The sequence below is a fragment of the Poeciliopsis prolifica genome, unplaced genomic scaffold, assembly GCF_027474105.1.
Source record: "Poeciliopsis prolifica strain line A6 unplaced genomic scaffold, Auburn_PproV2 SCAFFOLD007, whole genome shotgun sequence".
In the NCBI taxonomy this organism is placed as follows: Eukaryota; Metazoa; Chordata; class Actinopteri; order Cyprinodontiformes; family Poeciliidae; genus Poeciliopsis; species Poeciliopsis prolifica.
This window is the reverse complement of record NW_026562382.1, coordinates 3,631,742-3,650,014: the sequence shown is the minus strand read 5'-3', so window position 1 is coordinate 3,650,014 and position 18,273 is coordinate 3,631,742. Positions and strand designations below refer to the sequence as shown.

General features: G+C 39.1%; 1 protein-coding gene across 1 annotated transcript; it reads left to right on the top strand.

Moving 5' to 3' along the window:
* Positions 1–944: 944 nt before the first annotated feature.
* On the top strand, positions 945–17,177 carry cwc22 (CWC22 spliceosome associated protein homolog). Its single transcript, XM_055032188.1, has 20 exons — positions 945–1,022; positions 2,199–2,257; positions 2,339–2,544; positions 2,748–3,121; positions 3,705–3,959; positions 4,154–4,282; positions 4,438–4,606; positions 5,800–5,853; positions 5,969–6,104; positions 7,116–7,322; positions 7,402–7,464; positions 7,551–7,646; positions 8,201–8,282; positions 9,559–9,619; positions 13,137–13,214; positions 14,266–14,418; positions 14,522–14,649; positions 14,928–15,029; positions 15,132–15,307; positions 16,518–17,177. The coding sequence occupies exons 2-20, from the start codon at positions 2,203–2,205 to the stop codon at positions 16,976–16,978; spliced, it is 2,985 nt and encodes a 994-aa protein (XP_054888163.1). The 5' UTR covers positions 945–1,022; positions 2,199–2,202; the 3' UTR covers positions 16,979–17,177.
* Positions 17,178–18,273: the final 1,096 nt, after the last annotated feature.

The following is an 18,273-nucleotide window of genomic DNA, read 5'->3' as shown; positions in this document are numbered from 1 at the left end:
AAATCTTGAAACAACTTTAAACGTTAAAATGAGAAGTATTAAACCAAATTAAATTAACTTGTTAAAATCTAAGAATTCAAACTGGTTAATCGCATGTAATAAAAAAAACAAAAATAACTGGTGAAATTTAGGTCTTATCAAATGTTATATTGGGAACAATTGTCCTTTTGTTGGGTGCACAGTGGCAAGTTAAAGGCCATGATCCAGTGGTTTTGAAAAACTTTCTAGGTATAGAAGTAGTCACACGTTGATGATTGTGATCAAAGTTACAAATTTGAATGTCACTCTGATAAATAGGATGCACTGATTCAAACCTGTGGCAGAAGGAATATTTTATGCTATTGTTGTGGAAGGTAGACTCAGCTGTGTAATAGAGCTTTTCGGAATAAAACTATCAAATCTAAATTGATTGTATGAAAACTGAAAGACATCAAAAGCTGCAACATCTTGTAATAGCCAGTTTAAAATGTGATGTTTCCAGTAGAAAGTTCAAGCAATGGTTCACCTGTAAAGATTGGACTATTAATGATTTTTGAAAAAAACACCCAAAAAACTAACTGTTTGGTTAATTGCTTCCTAAATTGCAATAGTGCATGCATATGAGATTTGCTTACTGTGTTTTTTTTTATTTTTTTATTTTTTTGCATTTATTACTAAAGAATATATGGATCTTTCTCAAAATGATGTACTTTAATGAAACAAATCCTCAATTTTTCATGTTATTTTACACTCATTACTCAGATTATCTTTGTCTGACATTTATAGTTTTTAAACACATACACTCTTAAATTTATAATTCTTTGTAGTTCTTTCTTTTTCGTTCCTTTTCCACAATTTGCTTTACATGACTCAATATTTCAAGTACACCTCGCTGCATCTCCAAGAATATTTTGTTTCTTGGAAACTTTTATTGTGAAATCCGGAAGAAGTTGTTTTTTTAACCCGGAAAAGGTTGCTGTTTACAGCGCAACGTTTTCCGCCACAAAACGACAGTGATTTAACAAAGTCTCAAAACGGCAACGGTAAGACATTATTTAGAGGCTTTAAACTTTAAGTAAAGTATTAATGTTTAACCAGAGACAGATGATAAACGGGTTTCAGCCGCAGAAACTTTTATGCTAGCGCTACTTTAGCTTGTTTTACAAATAAGGTAGAGTTAGCGTAGAAGCTAGCATTAGCTCAAACAAATACACATGTGGATAAAACAATTTCCCGTCTTCTGGGATTATTTATTTAGGCACTCATGTTGTTGTTTAAGTAGGTAACCAACAGTAACCGTAGTTCACAAATTACGTGTGTGTATAAGCTTGTTTTGGGATTTCCGGTCTCCTTTCTGGCCTTGATCCTCAGCTTTGGGCAAATTCTCTGAACATGGCAATTAAAAAAAAAGAAACTGAAATTATGAGTAGCGTAATGTTATCTAAGTGGCAATTTTAATAAGATTAAAAAGAAATGACAAGCCAAACTACGTGCTAAGTTAAATATGAAATATGACAAATGTCAGTGATCAGTGTTTTTCACCGTCACCTGAATGTTTCCTTGTGTTTAAGTAGATTAACTCCTAAGTCGTGTACGTGCATTACTGAGGGGGGAAATGAAACAGATCAAATCAGTTCTGAATTCCTCAAAAACAATCAGAAAGATATAACAATGGAGCTTGTGGAGTGTACTAGTCCAGTGTCCAGTTCTGCAAAGAAAGTGGTCGGTTTTACCCTTAAATTATTCCAAAATCTCAAAACTATCAAGTAATAAATCGATAATGTCATAATAACATTAACCTGAGACAGATGATAAACAGGTTTTATCATCTGTATTGGCTCTCAGAAGCCAATACACTTGAATTTTGGAAAGAACACATAACACTGGAACCAGAAAATATTTTAAATATCCATAACAAAGGGAAACAGCAGCAATAAAATAAAATGGAAATACTCATAAAGAAATACAACCGAAACTATCAACAAAAATGTATTGTGATGTCTCTGTAAATAAAATTGCCCTTTAAAAACTATCATCAGAATGGAAACTATTGAGCTACTTTTAATTCATTGTGTGGTTATTTGAGTACAGGTATTTGCTTATTGTGGCAGGCGTTGCTGTAAACCAACACCTGACTTTACTCATTATCAAAAGGTGCTGTTCTCATCAAAATCTTAGTGTTTACTTAATTTGTTCCTTTGTTTTATTATTGTTTCTAGAGGGATGGCTTCGCCAGTCAGAAGTGAAAGCTCCAGTCCTAAACAAAGAGAGCAAAATGGTAACATCTACTTCTTAGTCTCTTTTATTTCTAGTAGTTTATATATCTAACAAATGTGTTGCTCTTTCTCTGGGTCTGTAGCACCTTCAGATGATGAGTCCAGTCCAGGAGCACAGGGGCCTCAGCCAGCTAATGCAAGGGAGAGAAGCTCTAAAAAGGAATCCTCTCCAGAAGGCAGTAACAAATCCAAGAGTTCCTCCGCAAGCAGCTCAGACGGCAGCAGCAGTGATGATGAAGAACATCAAAGTGCTCTAGTGAAGATTAGGAGCAGTGTGGCGCAGTTACCAGTAAGATGACTTTCACCTTCCCACAGTATGAGCTAGATAGTTACAGTTCAAAGACACATTTTTTTGAAAGCTGCATGTATTTCTGCTTGTCTGATGTTCCCAGGGTAATTAAATTTTGTCCTGTTGTTATGATTTGTATTACCAGTTGGAGGTTAGAAGTAATGGTACTTAAATCTTGATTTACTCTTCTGCTGTTCTTCCAGAGAGCCAGGTCCAAAGAGAGTGACAGATCCTCATCTAGAGAGAGTAAAGGGTCCATGGAACAAAACAGATCTGAGTTTAAAGAAAACAACCGATCCAAATCCAGAGAGAGAGAGGGATTGAAGTCTAAAGGACGTGAAAGGTCAGGATCCAGATCCAGCCGAGAGGATAGATCCCAATCCAGATCCAGGGAACAAAGAAGGTCCAGGTCCAAGTCCAGATCCAGAGAACGTGGAAGATCACGGTCTAGATCAAGAGGACGGGAAAGATCCAGATCTAAGGGGCGAGACAGTTCCAGGTCAAGAGGACGGGATCGTTCCAGATCCAGGGAAAGAGACCGGAACAGAGACCGCTTTGATAGGAGACGCTACCCTCGGTAAGATGCAGAGACACAGAGCGCTGCACAGATTTATAAACATGAGACTTTCTGTTTGACCGGTTCAAAGAGTCATATGTTTGACTTAAACTACATATGAAAACTCTTTTGATGAATAATCAACTTTGGCAAAATCCTATCAACAAAACATTATTTGTCTCTATTCCAAGAAGGTGTAGAAATGTTTTTGAGATTATTGTGTCAAGATGGCATGCTTGAAATCTAAATTATGCATGTAATTAACTTATTACATTATTGACACTATGTGACATTTAAATCTAAGTAAAATCTAAGTAAATAATCTGTGAAATAATTTGAAACCATAATCTGTAATTTATTGATGCTTGAGGCATATTTATTACCAGTCCTAGTCAAAGGTTCATTGAAATGTGTTTTTGCAACAGTTAAGTCAACAGTAAGTCAAAGTGAAGTTTACCATTTCTGGTGAGAAACATGCTCCAAGAGTGTGCTATGTTCCTCTGCAATTTGCAAAAAGAACATTTCAAAAGCATCAGGAATGGGTCTGGTTTGCATCTCTGCCTTTATAAATAACCTAAAACCTTCTCCTTTCATCTGTGTACAGAGATCGCTACGATGACCGACGTGACGACAGGGACCGACGTTTTGATCGGCGAGCCAACAGAGATGGAGATTCAGAGCGCAGGAGGCGGGGCCGCTCTGGCTCCTCTCCAGTAGACAGGGAGCCGGCTGCTGGCGAAGAGCCGCCGGTCAAGAAGAAAAAGGAGGAGCTGGACCCGATCCTGACGAGGACCGGCGGCGCTTACATCCCGCCGGCCAAACTGCGAATGATGCAACAGCAAATCACAGACAAGAGCAGGTAAGATTGGGTTTATTCCTCTTACACCTCCTGATCGTCGATTACTCTTAAAAAAAAAACTGCAAACCTCTTTTACTGTTTGTCTTCTGGTACTTTTGTTTCAAAGTTTGTTGAATCATGGCAGACTGCTACTGACATCAATTATCTCTAGCCGTTGACATTTCATAATCACTGATGCCTCACTTTTTTCACAGCCTGGCCTATCAGAGGATGAGCTGGGAGGCTCTGAAGAAGTCCATCAACGGTCTGATCAACAAAGTCAACGTGTCCAACATTGTGAACATCATCCAGGAGCTGCTGCAGGAAAACATTGTCAGGGGAAGGTAAGCAATTATTTAACCGTACACTAATGCAAATTCTGGTTTATTTTTTAACTTTCAAAATATTTCCTAGATGTAGAACAGCTGAGAATGTAATAACAAGCAGAAAGAAGTTTGTCGTTTGTAACTTTTCGACTGGTCCTCCATCTGTCTGCTAGGGGCCTTCTGGCTCGGTCAGTGCTGCAGGCCCAAGCAGCTTCGCCCATCTTCACTCATGTGTACGCTTCCGTCGTGGCCATCATCAACTCAAAGTTCCCACAGATCGGAGAGCTGATCCTTAAACGCCTCATCTTAAGCTTCAGGAGGAGCTACCGGCGCAACCTCAAGGTATCCCGTCAGTCAGGCTTCAAGGATTAACAACCAATTACATTTCAGTTGTTTTTTAATCTTCTGCACTAAAGTAATAAACTTCTTTGGAAATTTGGGGTTTTTGAATGGCATGCTTAAATGTAATGATGATTTTCAGTGAGTTCTTCTTCTTGTGATCCATGTAGGACTGAAACGATTAATTGAATTAATTAATCGTGGTGTATACAGACTCTAAAAATAGCAATTTGGTTTAATTGTTTTCTTTGCATATATTAAACCAAAACTGCACAAACTGCACAAAAAAAAAAAAAAAAAAATATAATATAAAAATATATATATATATATATATATATATATATATATATATATATATATATTGCATTGAAGATGGATAAAAGCCCTTTGTCTTCAAATCTGCTCTACCCAGAACGCTTCAAATGGCTGTATTAGCTACACCTGGTTCAAAGTCTGACAAGAACAATCTCATATTAAGTATCTTTTACTGACTTACTGTATTAATTTAAAAAATAATTAACCGATTAGTAGACAGTATTTTTTTCCTTTAAGCATACACTACAGGATGCTATCTTATTGCATTTCAGGCAGACATTTTTATTTTCGTATTTGAAAAAGTCATTGAAATATTTGCTTATTTGCACTTTTTAACATATTTGTAATATTGTGCAAAAAAGGCTTGAGTGATTAAATGAAAAACCTGCAATCGATTGATTAATTGTTAAAAAAATCGTCATTTGCAGTCCTACTTGTGAACCTTCTCAGTAATGTTCTAGTCAGTTCGAATCTAGTTTAAATGTTCCTTCAGGTAAATTCATTCAGAGTCCTAAAAATAGCAAATGTGTCCTTTCAGAGAAGTGGTTTTCGAATGAATGAGCAGTTTGAATGTGACAGATTCACCTTTGTTCCCAGAGGTGGAAGTTTTCCAACATGAACAGGTGGAGGCGATGTGAGTCCAAATTACTGAGCAGAGAAGGATCTGGAGCTAAATGAGAGACATAACTGGCAGAGGAGGAAGCTTTAAACATAACCGAGAATGTGCTTTCATGTGCTGCTGTCGAAGTTTGTACAATCTGTTCGCTTTTTAAAGATGATAATTCAGCAGAGGGACGCTTTTTGCTCTCACCGTGAAGCTTAATGCTTTGCAATGTTTATTGGTTTTGGAAAAAGTTGTTCATTAAAGCGTCTTCTTACAGCAACAGTGCCTGACGGCCTCAAAGTTTGTGGCTCATCTCATCAACCAGAACGTGGTAGGTCCCGATTTCTCCTTCCCGTGCAGTTCCCGTATCAACATCCAGCTCTAATGAGGTCGTTTATGTGTGTGTGTGAGAGTTTGTGTTGCATCTCACTTCACTCTTCCCTCAGGCCCACGAGGTTTTGTGTTTGGAGATGCTCACTCTGCTGCTGGAGCGTCCGACTGACGACAGCGTGGAGGTGGCCATCTCTTTCCTCAAGGAGTGTGGACTCAAACTGACCGAGGTCTCACCCCGTGGAATCAATGGTACACTCCATCAGCAGCTATTGACATTGTATCATCTGCTTAAATAGGTCAACACAGGTTTAGTTGTAGCAGGGTTCCAACGCAGCGCAGAATAACATGTAACTTGATTCAGGTGTGTTCCAGATCTGAATAAGTAAAAAGAAAATAGTCTGGAAATATTTGCATTTCCATACTCTGATCTATCCATCCATTAATAATCGAGCTACCCATCCTTCTGTTTTATTATCTCCCATCTATTCTTTTGCTCAACATCCATTCAATACTTGGTTCATTCATTCATTTGTCCTTCCATCCTCAGTCCATTTGTTTTTCCATTTGGAAAAGTCAGAAATTTAATTTTTTTCACTACTTTTTGGATCTAAAATCTAGCATCAATGGCTAAAAGCAGATTGGGAAGTGTTTCTGTTTCCAAACTTTTTTTTATCTCTCCTATTCTCTGAAAGTTGTGTCCTCCCTTCTCTTTGTTTTTTCAAATGTTCATTCATCCATTCCTTATACTTCTTATTTTTCCTTCCTTCCTTTTGTCCTTTCTCCTGTCTTTACCCTGCTGTCTATCCTTTTGTTGTCTTGTTTCTTCCATTCTTGTATCCTTTTCACTTTCCATATTTGTGTCGACCTTTTTTTTCTCCGTCCTTCTTTCAATAATTCCTCCTTTGTGTCCTTTTCTTTAAAATCCCTCTTTGTTGTGTTCTTCCAGCCTTGTCTCCATCCTTCCTTGTCCATTTCCTTTCTTTCTTTTCTTTTGATCTTCATGTTTTTCCAGATTAATTGTTTAAGGGCAGCAAGTTGTAGACATACTTCCCCTAAATTTATAGGCACGTGATTATCTTACGTTTTAATGTGAACTTAAACGACTTTGAAGTTTAGGAAAAATATGGAATTTTTACATGGGAAAAATGTATAGGACTCCTGTTATATGTCCAGCTATTGAACACTTCTGCTTTTGGTTACAGAGATTAAATCTTAAAACCCGCTGAATGTCTAAACAAAAAATGTCTTTCTTTCTTTCAGCCATATTCGAGCGTCTCAGGAATATCCTCCATGAATCGTCCATTGACAAAAGGGTCCAGTACATGATAGAGGTGATGTTTGCCATCAGGAAGGATGGTTTCAAAGATCATCCCGTCATCCCTGAAGGCCTGGACCTGGTGGACGAGGACGACCAGTTCACCCACATGCTGCCGCTGGATGACGAGTACAACGTAGAGGATGTCCTCAGTAAGACGAAGAGAAGGGGCCAGAGGTAGCTTCATCTAGATGTGTGTGTGTAAACATCGGTGTTTGTGTGTTCATGTAGACGTGTTCAAGTTGGACCCAGACTTCCTAGAGAACGAGGAGAAATACAAAACCATCAAGAGAGGTAAGGACGTCCTTCACTTTGAGGCGCAGTCCAGTTCACGGTGGCCTCTGCCACAGTTTGACCAATCAGCTGTGGCCTTCTGTCAGATATCCTGGATGAAGGCAGCAGCGATTCAGGAGAGGATGGAGATGGCAGCGACGATGAAGAGGAGGAGGACGATGAGAACGAGGAAGCGGGAGAAGGTAAGATTGATGAAGAGAAGTCGCTGCCGATTTTAATTAAAGGTTATCCCAACAATGTTGAAATGATAGAGATAAGTGCTTGAAATGATTTTGTACTAGTCATTGTTCTATTTTTGGGTTTAGGATTTAAGCATCTGCAGTTTTAAACTCCAAAAGTAAAATGGCTTCTAAAAGAAAATTTAATGATGACATGGCTTCAACAGTTGTGTATTCAAAAAAAGAAAAGAAGATTCAGTAGTTTTTGTATCCAATCAAGAAAAAAACTATGACGTTAGCTTTTTGTGACTGTCGCTCTAAAAAAATAATTTGATCTGGTTTGTTGGGGGAAATAAACTCTGATTCTTATTAGAAGAAGCTTTTTGGTCTCAATCAGTGAAAAGTTATTAGCTGATCAGAAATGTATAAGTTTGTAAATCTGATTATGTTTGGGATGTTTACAACGTAAGTGTGTGAATTAGTTTTAATTTTATGATCTTTGCAATAATCTGATAAGCATTGGATGAAAAACATTTTCCAACTAGTCTTGCTGCTGTTTCTGTCTCTGTCTCTCCCAGATGAAAAGGTCACCATCTTTGACAAGACAGAAGTCAACCTCGTCGCTTTCAGAAGAACCATTTACCTCGCTATTCAGTCCAGGTACAAACAAAACTTCATGTTTCTTCTACAGCTGGGCGATAAATATAATTTGTTAGTCAAGCTTTTTGTTTTTGAAAAGTTTTTCAACAATAACTGTAGTTCAGAGTGATGTCAACATGCCCAAAGTTTTTTTTTTTTTTTTACAGATTCTATAAACTTGAATTCAAGTCAATTCAACGACAGAATATAAGGATAAGAGAAACATTTTTTTTTACGAGAATAAAGTAATAATTTTGCACAAATATTGCAGTCATGGCAAAATGAGAATAAAGTCATATGACAACAAAGTCAAATAATACGAGACTAAGTCAATAAATACTACCAGAATAAAGTAGTTTTCTGGTAGCATTGGGAGTTATTATAACTTCATTAATAACTTCCAACACAAAACATTACCACAGAATTAACTATCCATGCTTATTTTTTTTACATAAAAATAACTTTTTTGTTTTTATCATAACTTTAAGATGTTCTTTTTTTGGTAATATTATGACTATATTCTCATAATTAAATCTAAATTATCTTAGCAAAGCCCTAGTGCGACGTTATACAACTCACAAAGGTTGATTGAAATAGAAGCCACTTTGTAGAAAATATTTTCTGTCATTTCTAATATAAAATATGATCTGGTATGAAAAACATAAATGATTTTCAGTTAAAATCGCCAAGCCCTTTCTATTGACGTCCATTCATTTTAGTAACGCAACCCTAAAAAAACAGGGGCGTCCGCTGCATTAGGCCTGGGATTCGGCCCCCATAAGTCCCACCTGTCTTCAGAACATTGATAAATATGCCAGAGAATGTCCTGAACAGAACAGCTAAATGACTACACACACACACACACACACACACACACCAGCCCTGCCTCAGAGATGCACATTGGCACAGTTGGTGACTCAGTTTTGTCTCTGGGTGTTGGCAGTTACTCACAGCTCCTGCTATATTTGATTGAGTTGGACGGTTATTTAAGGCTGAGAGGGAGAAAGAGTGAGGCTGTTTTTGTGAGAGACAGTTTTAATATAAGACGACTGAAGTCAGAGATTTTAGGAGTGTTCTTGCTTCCAGACGTGCTTCTATAACGCTGTAATGATTGGTGTTTTGTCGTCTCCTCAATAAATATCCTCACAGTGGTGGCCCTAAACATGCCAGCCTGTGCAGTTGCCATGATTTCCCCAAAGAAGATGTGATTGGTTATAGTGAGATACAGATGAAGTAGCTACGGAGTTCCATTATTGACACATTTGCAGTTTGGTTTATGTGTTTGTTATTTTTGCAGCTTGGACTTTGAGGAATGCGCCCACAAACTGATCAAGATGGACTTTCCTGACAGCCAAACAGTAAGTCTATGAACAGAGAAATGCTTGGACTGATCAGTAAGTAACCCACCTCTCAAAATCTTCTCTGCATTTATGTGAAGGACAAACACAAAGCAGTCCTTAATCATTGATGGTTGATTCTGAAAATCATGATGCATGTAGAAATCTGATAGTTGCGGCATGCAGCTCATCCTTTGGTTGGGCAGCAAAGATATTCCCGAAGGGTTTCGTGTTTTTATGTTCACTAAAAGGCGTTGTGACATTGCCGACGCGCACATGCGCCATTGTTTGCGTTGTACCCAAACATTTGTCTCCAGGGCCAATTCATGTCCTCAAGAGGCTCAGCTCAGCTAAATCAAATAGATGGTTCATCACTAGGTTTGTGTTGAACTTCATGACATGCTGGGGAGGTAACGTCGCCGTGTCGGAGCGGGATCAATTTAAATCACACTGACTTGTTGTGATCAGAGCTGGTTGCCACACTTCTATCCTGCTTAATTGATGGTAATTTTGCCTATTATTTGTGTAAAAAGGTTTGACATCCTAGAAATGAAGCTAAGTTGGGTTTTTCTTGCTTTAGCTGTCAACCAGTCAGCATTAGTTTAACTGAAGAAATGGGGCTGAGTTTTATTTGATCTTTTCTTTCACCCTCCTGTCAAAACAATTGCTCAGAGAGCTGCTAAATATCATAGCTACATTTTGACATCACTCTGTCTCCATGCTTCCCTTTATTACTTGACATTCTCTTCACATCAGCAGACTTGGAGGATGAATGATGCCACAGCGCTGTTTGACATCTTACTGTCTGACGCTTCAGTCTTTTAAGTACTTAAATCCAGAGCCATGTTCTGTAATTGGTTACAGGTTATTTTGAATATTCTTTTACCACATTGTAAATAATTTTTCAGTTTCAGCTTTAAAAAGTTCAAGTTTTATTAAAAACTGCTGTCTTATTTTCTAGATGGCTGGATTTACTTTAAAATGTTTAAAATGGTTGAACTGTTCTCTCAGGTGTAATGGCAATTGGTTTTAGACTAATTGTCTTCTTAAAATGGTCTAAATTGACAACTGTCCCCAAAAACTTTCATCTTGAAAAGTAATCAAACTAGAAAACTTTATTTTTTTTTACTTCATAATATCTTAGTTATGAATTGAAAACGATTGGCAATGTAAAAATATGACTGTGTTTGTTCACAGAAGTCTAAGTGTGAAAAATCAGTATCAAAGGTGAAGGTTTTAATCTTTGTGACAAAGTCGCTTAGTTGGCAACAATGGGTTGACTATTCTTAAGCACATGTGTAGACGTGGGCGGGTCTGTCAGTCAGTCCTCTGTCATGGCAGAGCAAAAAGGAACAGTGACTGATTTTTACACCTGTTTTGCAGCAGTAGATAAAATCAGTGGATAAGATTGGCTTTTGATGCAAATATTGTCGTCACAAAATTACGGAAACAGGGGCTGATTACACAACTCATGTGATTTAGGGTCATTTCGATGTGCTGAATCCAAAAATCACATTGGGTTTCTTAATCAGGTCAACTTTCTGAACTGTGGATGCAACATGAGCATCAAAATGCATGACTTGTTCTCACATCTGGACCGGTTTGCTGAAAATCTGGGCTCCATGAGTGATGAGCAGGAGGAGAGACTCCATCAGGACAGAAAAGAGACGAAGAATTTTACACAATGAAGACGTAATGTTCAATTCACATGCACTTCCCCTTACCAGTGTTTATTACTCAGTTTACAGAAATCCAAGTTTGCATCATTTAATTAATATCAGAAAAAAAAAACAATTCTCCTAAACCTTTTTTGTGTGACAAATATTAATGAAATGTTGCTGTGTGATTTTTCGTCCTCTTCTCCGACAGCCGCCCCCATCAGATGCATCTTTACTATCTCAAACTTTGTTTTACACAGAAGGTGTTTGAACAACACCAGTGACACTCCGCACAAACATTCAGGCATCAGCGCCCCCTGCTTTTAAGAGAGCTCAGAGCTGTCGGCCTTGTCACTCATCGTCAAGGTTGAATCACTCACAACAGCTGCGACACACACTTTCCAAGACGCTCGTCCACCGACACGCCCTACCCGCTGCTGATGCCTCACGCCGCCGTGCCCGCTCGAGTGTTTACTGCAGAACCACGCTGCTATTGAAGCTGTCACATCAAAGTCAAGAAAAATCAACGCGTCTCCTCCTTTAACCCACTCTGCACAAATAGGCAGCTGATGAATCCTCGCGTGACTCGTAGGACTGCTCCAGTCAGACGGCGTTTTCCCAGCTCTCAGCAGAGTTTTAATTACACGTTTAACTACCTGCTTTAGATTCACAGAACTAAACTCATGCAGCTATCGCTGCAGCAGCGCTCAGAAATGGGGAGCCAACCTTTGGCAGATAAAACTATGCGTGGGACAGATGTTGCTGATGAGAAGGCTATTATCGCGGAATCACATCACAGCCAGCCAGCTGGTTAATACTCTTGTGAAAATTACGGCATAACTGCTTTGTCTAGTTGACATTGCTGCATAAACTCCTGCTCTCTTTCTGCAGTGGTTTTAGAAGTTTTAAGAAGCTAAAGATCAGAATCTAGTTTATATATATATATATAAAACCAAGACAAATCGGTCGACCTTCGTTCCAGAACATTTCAGTAGTAAAGCAATAACAACACATCTGTTTGATCAGTTAATGGCAATTTGTGAAGCAGATTGTCTAAGGAAACCATGTTTCTGCAAGGGTTGCTGTCCCGCAACTTTCAGATGTCTTTCTGCTTCAGCACACCTGGCTCCAATATTAGCTCATTAGCAGAGCTCTGTAGAGCTTGACTGCATGCTGGTGAGGCATTTCAGCCATTGAATACAAGTATGTAGGGCAGGGGACACATCTAAAAGCTGTAGAATATCATCGGCCTTTGTGGCCTGGAGTTTGAGACCAATAAGCACTAATCTGGCACTTACAGTACTTTCTGAAGGGTTTTATAATTTCATTCAATAACTATTACTCACTGTTGAGGGTAAAACGTTCACTTTGTTTTAGTTAACTATTTTGTTTTGGTCTATCATAATAAATCAAGAAATTTTTGAGTTGATTAATTTTTTTTAACGCTCTCTTTGGATCGCACGGCTTTCGGAGCAAACCTAAATAATTTGGGGAACCAACATTGAGATGGGGGAGAAAAATGTATGAAACTCATGGGATGTCAGACCACTTAACCAGGATGTACATTTTTAGACAAAGATCAAGCATTCTTGCTTGATTTCATTCTTACTTTCTTTAAAAAATAAAATGTATTTCCTACATAATTCTTAAAAAAAAATAAAATAAAATGTTTTATGAGATAAACTTGTATGTTTCTTGAAATCCAATAAAAACCTCCTGATTCTTTCATCTAAAGTAAAACTGACTTCAACATTTGTTCTTGTTGAATTTGCTATGTGATCAGACTTGTGCAATACTTACTCATTTTAACGTGAAACTGTTTTGACTGTGCAGGCGTGACTTAAACATATTTAAGTCAGTTTTTGTGTTTGTGTGAACAGAAAGAGCTGTGTAACATGATCCTGGACTGCTGTGCTCAGCAGAGGACCTACGAGAAGTTCTTCGGTTTGCTTGCAGGGGTGAGACGCACAATCATCACACTCTCATATTAATACACTTAAGGTTGTTAAAGATGACGAATAGTTGTCTGATCAAAAAACTAGCCATTTTCGGTTGTTGGATTAAGTTCATTTTATTGCGAAATTATGCTTGTACAATGGAATAAGCTGGAATAATTTGCATCTATTTTGTAAATCTGGTGAAAATACTATTTGCCAATATGTGGGGATCATAACAAACACAATGAGCTGAGTTAAAGCGGAATCACGTGTTGAAGAATATTAGTGAAAAAAATGCGTCAAAGCGGTAGAGTACAAACATTAATCATGTAATTAATGAATTACAGGCATTAAATCTAAGGGTTAAAACGCAGGTATAAGACGCCGAAGTGAAAGCAGAGACTTTCTTCTGACGGTGAACGCTCTGCGTATTCTTTGGCACATGAGAGAAAAAGCAAGTTGAAAAAGCCTAGAAGGTTAAATCCATTAACATGCAGCGTTTTGAATGAAGTAGCTTAAGAAAGAAAAACGACTAACTTGAATGTTTTGTGAAAATTAATGCAAAGTATATTATATGCTAAAAGTAGACAAAGTATGCACCATTAGCTGGTATTCTTATAACATATTATTTGCCAATATTGGCTCTTCTAATAACTTGAGCTAACATTAGCATTCTGGCTAACAATGGAAAAGTGATTTGTCATGATAAAATTAGGTTATTTTTATTTTCCCCATTCTTCCTGCTATTTTCTTCCAAGAAAGAAAAAGGAGAACAATTTTGGTAATATATTTACCTAATCTAATATGCAACTGTTGGCTAACATGCTATGAATAGCATGCTAGCGTACAGTACCGTACACAGTCCGCTAAGCTAGCAGCTGTGTACTGCTAGTTTGCCATTCTTTGGTATACTATTAACATTAGCATTTATAGCTAACATGCTAACTTCACACTTTCTTTGGGAAACTGTTGTATGATTATTTCTGGCTAAGATGCATGTGACTCAATTATGTTTGCATTAGAAAAATGAGAACCTTGACATTTATTAAGCTGTGTGTCTGTATATTTTCAGAGGTTCTGTCTGTTGAAGAAGGAGTACATGGAGAGCTTCGAGGCCATATTTGCTGAGCAGTACGACACAATCCACCGACTGGAGACCAACAAACTGAGGAACGTGGCCCGACTGTTCGCTCATCTGCTCTACACAGACTCCGTGCCGTGGAGTGTAAGGACACACAATCCGGTTTCACCACACATCAGAAGGTCCATCGTGGTCTGAGTGAACCAAAAGTGACATTTTCTTCTTGTTTTAAATGAATGATGATCAGGTGTTGGAGTGCATCCGAATGAGTGAGGAGACCACGACGTCATCTAGCAGGATCTTTGTGAAAATCCTGTTTCAGGAGCTCTGCGCCTACATGGGCCTCCCAAAACTCAACCAGCGGCTCAAAGACCCGTACGGACACACACATACACACACACACACACACACACTCACGCAGAGTTAATAAACTAGAATAATAGAGATAAACGGATTAAACTGACAATATATGAGTCATTGTTTTAATAAAGAGTTCCTTTTTTAAGGGCAGATGTCAGTCAGTTTCAGAAACCTGAGAGTAATGAGACACAGCATGAAAATCTTTGCAGTTTATGGCTGCTTTAATTTTTCTGCTCCAGAAAATATATTATCAGAATTTAATTCTAGCTTATGTTCTAATGTTTGTTTTGCAGAACCCTGCAAACCTTCTTTGAGGGTCTTTTTCCTCGTGATAACCCCAGAAACACTCGCTTTGCCATCAACTTCTTCACCTCCATTGGACTGGGAGGCTTGACGTAAGTTGCATAAACCCGCTGAGGCCCGGCTCTCATGTCGTTAATCGTTTCACACCATTTTTGCCCTCGGCGAGTAAATCCTGTGCAAACTTTCTTCCTCAGCGACGAGTTGAGAGAACACCTGAAGAACGCACCAAAGATGATCATGACTCAAAACCAGGAGGTTGAATCGTCTGACTCGTCGTCCTCATCGTCATCCTCGTCGTCGTCAGACTCTTCGTCCTCCGACTCCTCCAGCGAATCAGATTCTGACTCTTCGTCCAGCAGCAGCAGCTCAGGTACTTCAGGCTAGAGTTTGTTTCCGGATGTTGATTTATGCCAGTTTCTCCCCACCAAACCTGCATTTAACAAGTCCTACGTTTTTATTAAAGTCAGCGGTTACATAAAGTATAAAGACGACTCCTCAGGGCCTGAAAAGTAATTCATACCTCATAAAATGCTGCATATTTTTTTATGTGACGACTACAAACTTAACACAAAGTGAGACTCGGTTTTCAAATGTATTTTACAAATAAGCTTTGCGTTAATGCAGCACCGTTGAATCTGTTTTTGGAAAATGGAAAAGTGCAACACTCCTGATTAATCTGGAGCAACACAAATTTAAACCAAAATTCACATATTTTTACTCCTCTTGTATTTCTGACTCATAAAATCCCACTCACATAAAATGAAGTGTGCAGGTGTGACGTGACAATAGTTAATGTTTTCAGGAGGTATAAGTTGTTTTTCAAGGCTCCCTAAATTAAAGAAAATTGGATTATTAAAATGTGAAGTCTCTACCAGAGTTTTAGCTTTTCACATTATTCAAAAATGAGTCTGGAACTACAATTTCATCAACAAATAAAAGGTTCATTCATCGAATTTAGCATTGCAGTGCAGATTTGAAGATCTTAGTCACTGGACTCTGTAGATTCTTCCTCTTCTGTTAGTAAAAACTGCATTTAAAGAGTTCGTTTGTTACCTTTGTACAGATATTTGACTAAACTAACATTTTTCTTTATTGATCTAACTTTCTAAACAGTTTTTTTATTTATTTGACAGTTATTGTTCTTCCGGCTGGCGCATCGTCTGTGGTCTTCTGCTCTTTTATTTCCCTTCTTCATTTCTGCTGTAAAACACAGTGGAGCTGAGAACTTGTTTTCCGAGTCATTAGTTTCTCTTCCCTGCATGGCTGCGAAACGCATTTAAAAAAGGCCTTTGGGTTAAACAGACGACAGAGAAACTTTTCGAGCTGATTCTACGGAACGAGGATGGGTTGAGACCCTGCTGCAGCCTGACTGCAGACATAAAATCCTGCTGGTCAGGTCCAATGTGTGACCATAGATTTTGTTCAGCGGCACTGAAGCTGCAGTTGTTTGCATATCGGTGTCTGTTCTTAGGCAACTGATGTAACCTTATTCTGTGTCTTACCAAATGATTATTTTCACATTAAACTTTTTATTCTTGGGTAGAGTCCGTTCCAATTCCTCTCCTTGTTTTGTCTTCCAGGTTTTGACAGCAAACGCAAGAAGAAGAAGAGAAAGGGACGCGTCGAAGAGAAGAAGAAGAAGAAAGGGAAGGACAAGAAGAAGAAGGAGAAAGTGGACAAGAGGGGAAAAGGAGGCAGGAGCGACGACGACGTCGAGAAGCAGGCGAAGAAGGACAGGAGGGACCGTGAGCGTGAATTGGAGGAGCACGCACGCGGGGACGCCCGGGGACGAAGGCGTGATGACAGGTCGGAGGAAGAGGAGCGGCAGGAGGAGGAGGGCCGGAGACGAAAAGCGGACAGACAAAGAGATGACGACAGCGAAAGAAACAGAGGAAGAGAAGGGGACAGAGGGAGAGACAGTGGGCGAGGGAGAGAGCATGAAGACAAGAGAGAGAGGGAGGGAGACAGAGAAAGGGATAGAGAGAGGAATAAAGAGAACAGAGACAGGAACAGAGAGAGGGAGGAGAGGAGGAGGAGATGAAGTGATGACTGACAGATGAGGGGAAGCTTCACTCCTTTTCTCCTGTCGTCCTTCTTTTTACCCCCTGCTGACTTTATACTGTCATAAACTCGGACCGTCATTCTGTTTCCCCTTCAGCCTGTTTTCTAGTGTTGATTTTTGATGTTTATTAAATCAGGAAAAAAAAAACATTAAAGTTGCTGTAGATGTTTTTGATCAATTTTGTTTCAAATTTCTTTGACTCTTAATTGAAGAAACATTCGTTCTCACCGTTAGGATTGATCCGTTCAGTCTGGGCTTGACGGGACTGATGCTGCGTCCCAGGTGCAAACCTCTGACAACTGAAGTGTTATGACGGCGGAGGTCATGACCCTTATTAATAAGGGAATTGATGCATTTTGTAGTGAAGATATCCTCAATAATCACATTAAAACTCCAATTTATCACTGCTGTTTTTCTCTGCACCGGCTTCCTCTGCATCATCTGTGGAACGCATTCACACCATCCCTTGTTCAGTGCATAATTTGCTAATGTGATGATGCTTGCGCAGCTTTAGCGTCAGTCTAAATACGAGGACATTTGTATCCTCATTAAGGCTACCTCTGTTGCTTGTCATCTGCGAAGCGGCGGTCATGGAAAACAGTTTTTGGCAGGTTATTTGTCATGTTTTCTGCTGGATCCGAGCAGACGCCTGTTTCGATTGCCTGTCGCCATCAAAACCTGAATTGAATAAATGAGGAAAAACAAACCAAATTATAGTGTTGGTCAGACTCGGGGCTTCCATTCTATAGTCTTAACACGGCGCTGTTCTCATTGGCTCGATTTGTGCACACTAAACAGAAAAGATTAGGGTCTAAATATTTCTGAGACAAATTCAAACTGGAATCAGGTCACCACTGTTTTTATCTCTCCGTTTTCTTACTGGTTTTACAGGAATCTCTTCCAGTGGCCAGTGCCTCGCTCACATTTATCTTTGTCCAACCTTGACGTTCAAGGTGAGATCAGGAGAAGAGTGTGTGTGTGCGTGTGCACAAGTGGGTTATTTCAGAGCTGCGCACCGATTGGCTGCTTGTCCTCAGGAGCAGAAGGATGGGATTGGTTTGCTGCCGTTCAGCAAACACAGGAACTGATCCACGGGGACCTGTGAGCTGTGAGGAATTCTGGGAAACTACAGGGAGGCCCGGCAATGGAAGAGATGCTGCACAGAGAGAAGGACGAGGCTGGGAGTGGACTCCTCTTTTCTGCAGCCAGTTGAAAATGTTACTGCCCAATTCAGTAATCACAAATCATTAACTGCTGCAGGATCCAAAGCTTTA

Excerpts from the sequence above, each read along its gene's own strand:
- cwc22 (XM_055032188.1), top strand. The coding sequence starts at position 2,203 with ATGGCTTCGCCAGTCAGAAGTGAAAGCTCCAGTCCTAAACAAAGAGAG. Across the intron at positions 3,122-3,704 it reads GATAGGAGACGCTACCCTCG|AGATCGCTACGATGACCGAC; the intron begins GTAAGATGCAGA and ends ATCTGTGTACAG. Across the intron at positions 14,419-14,521 it reads CAGACTCCGTGCCGTGGAGT|GTGTTGGAGTGCATCCGAAT; the intron begins GTAAGGACACAC and ends AATGATGATCAG.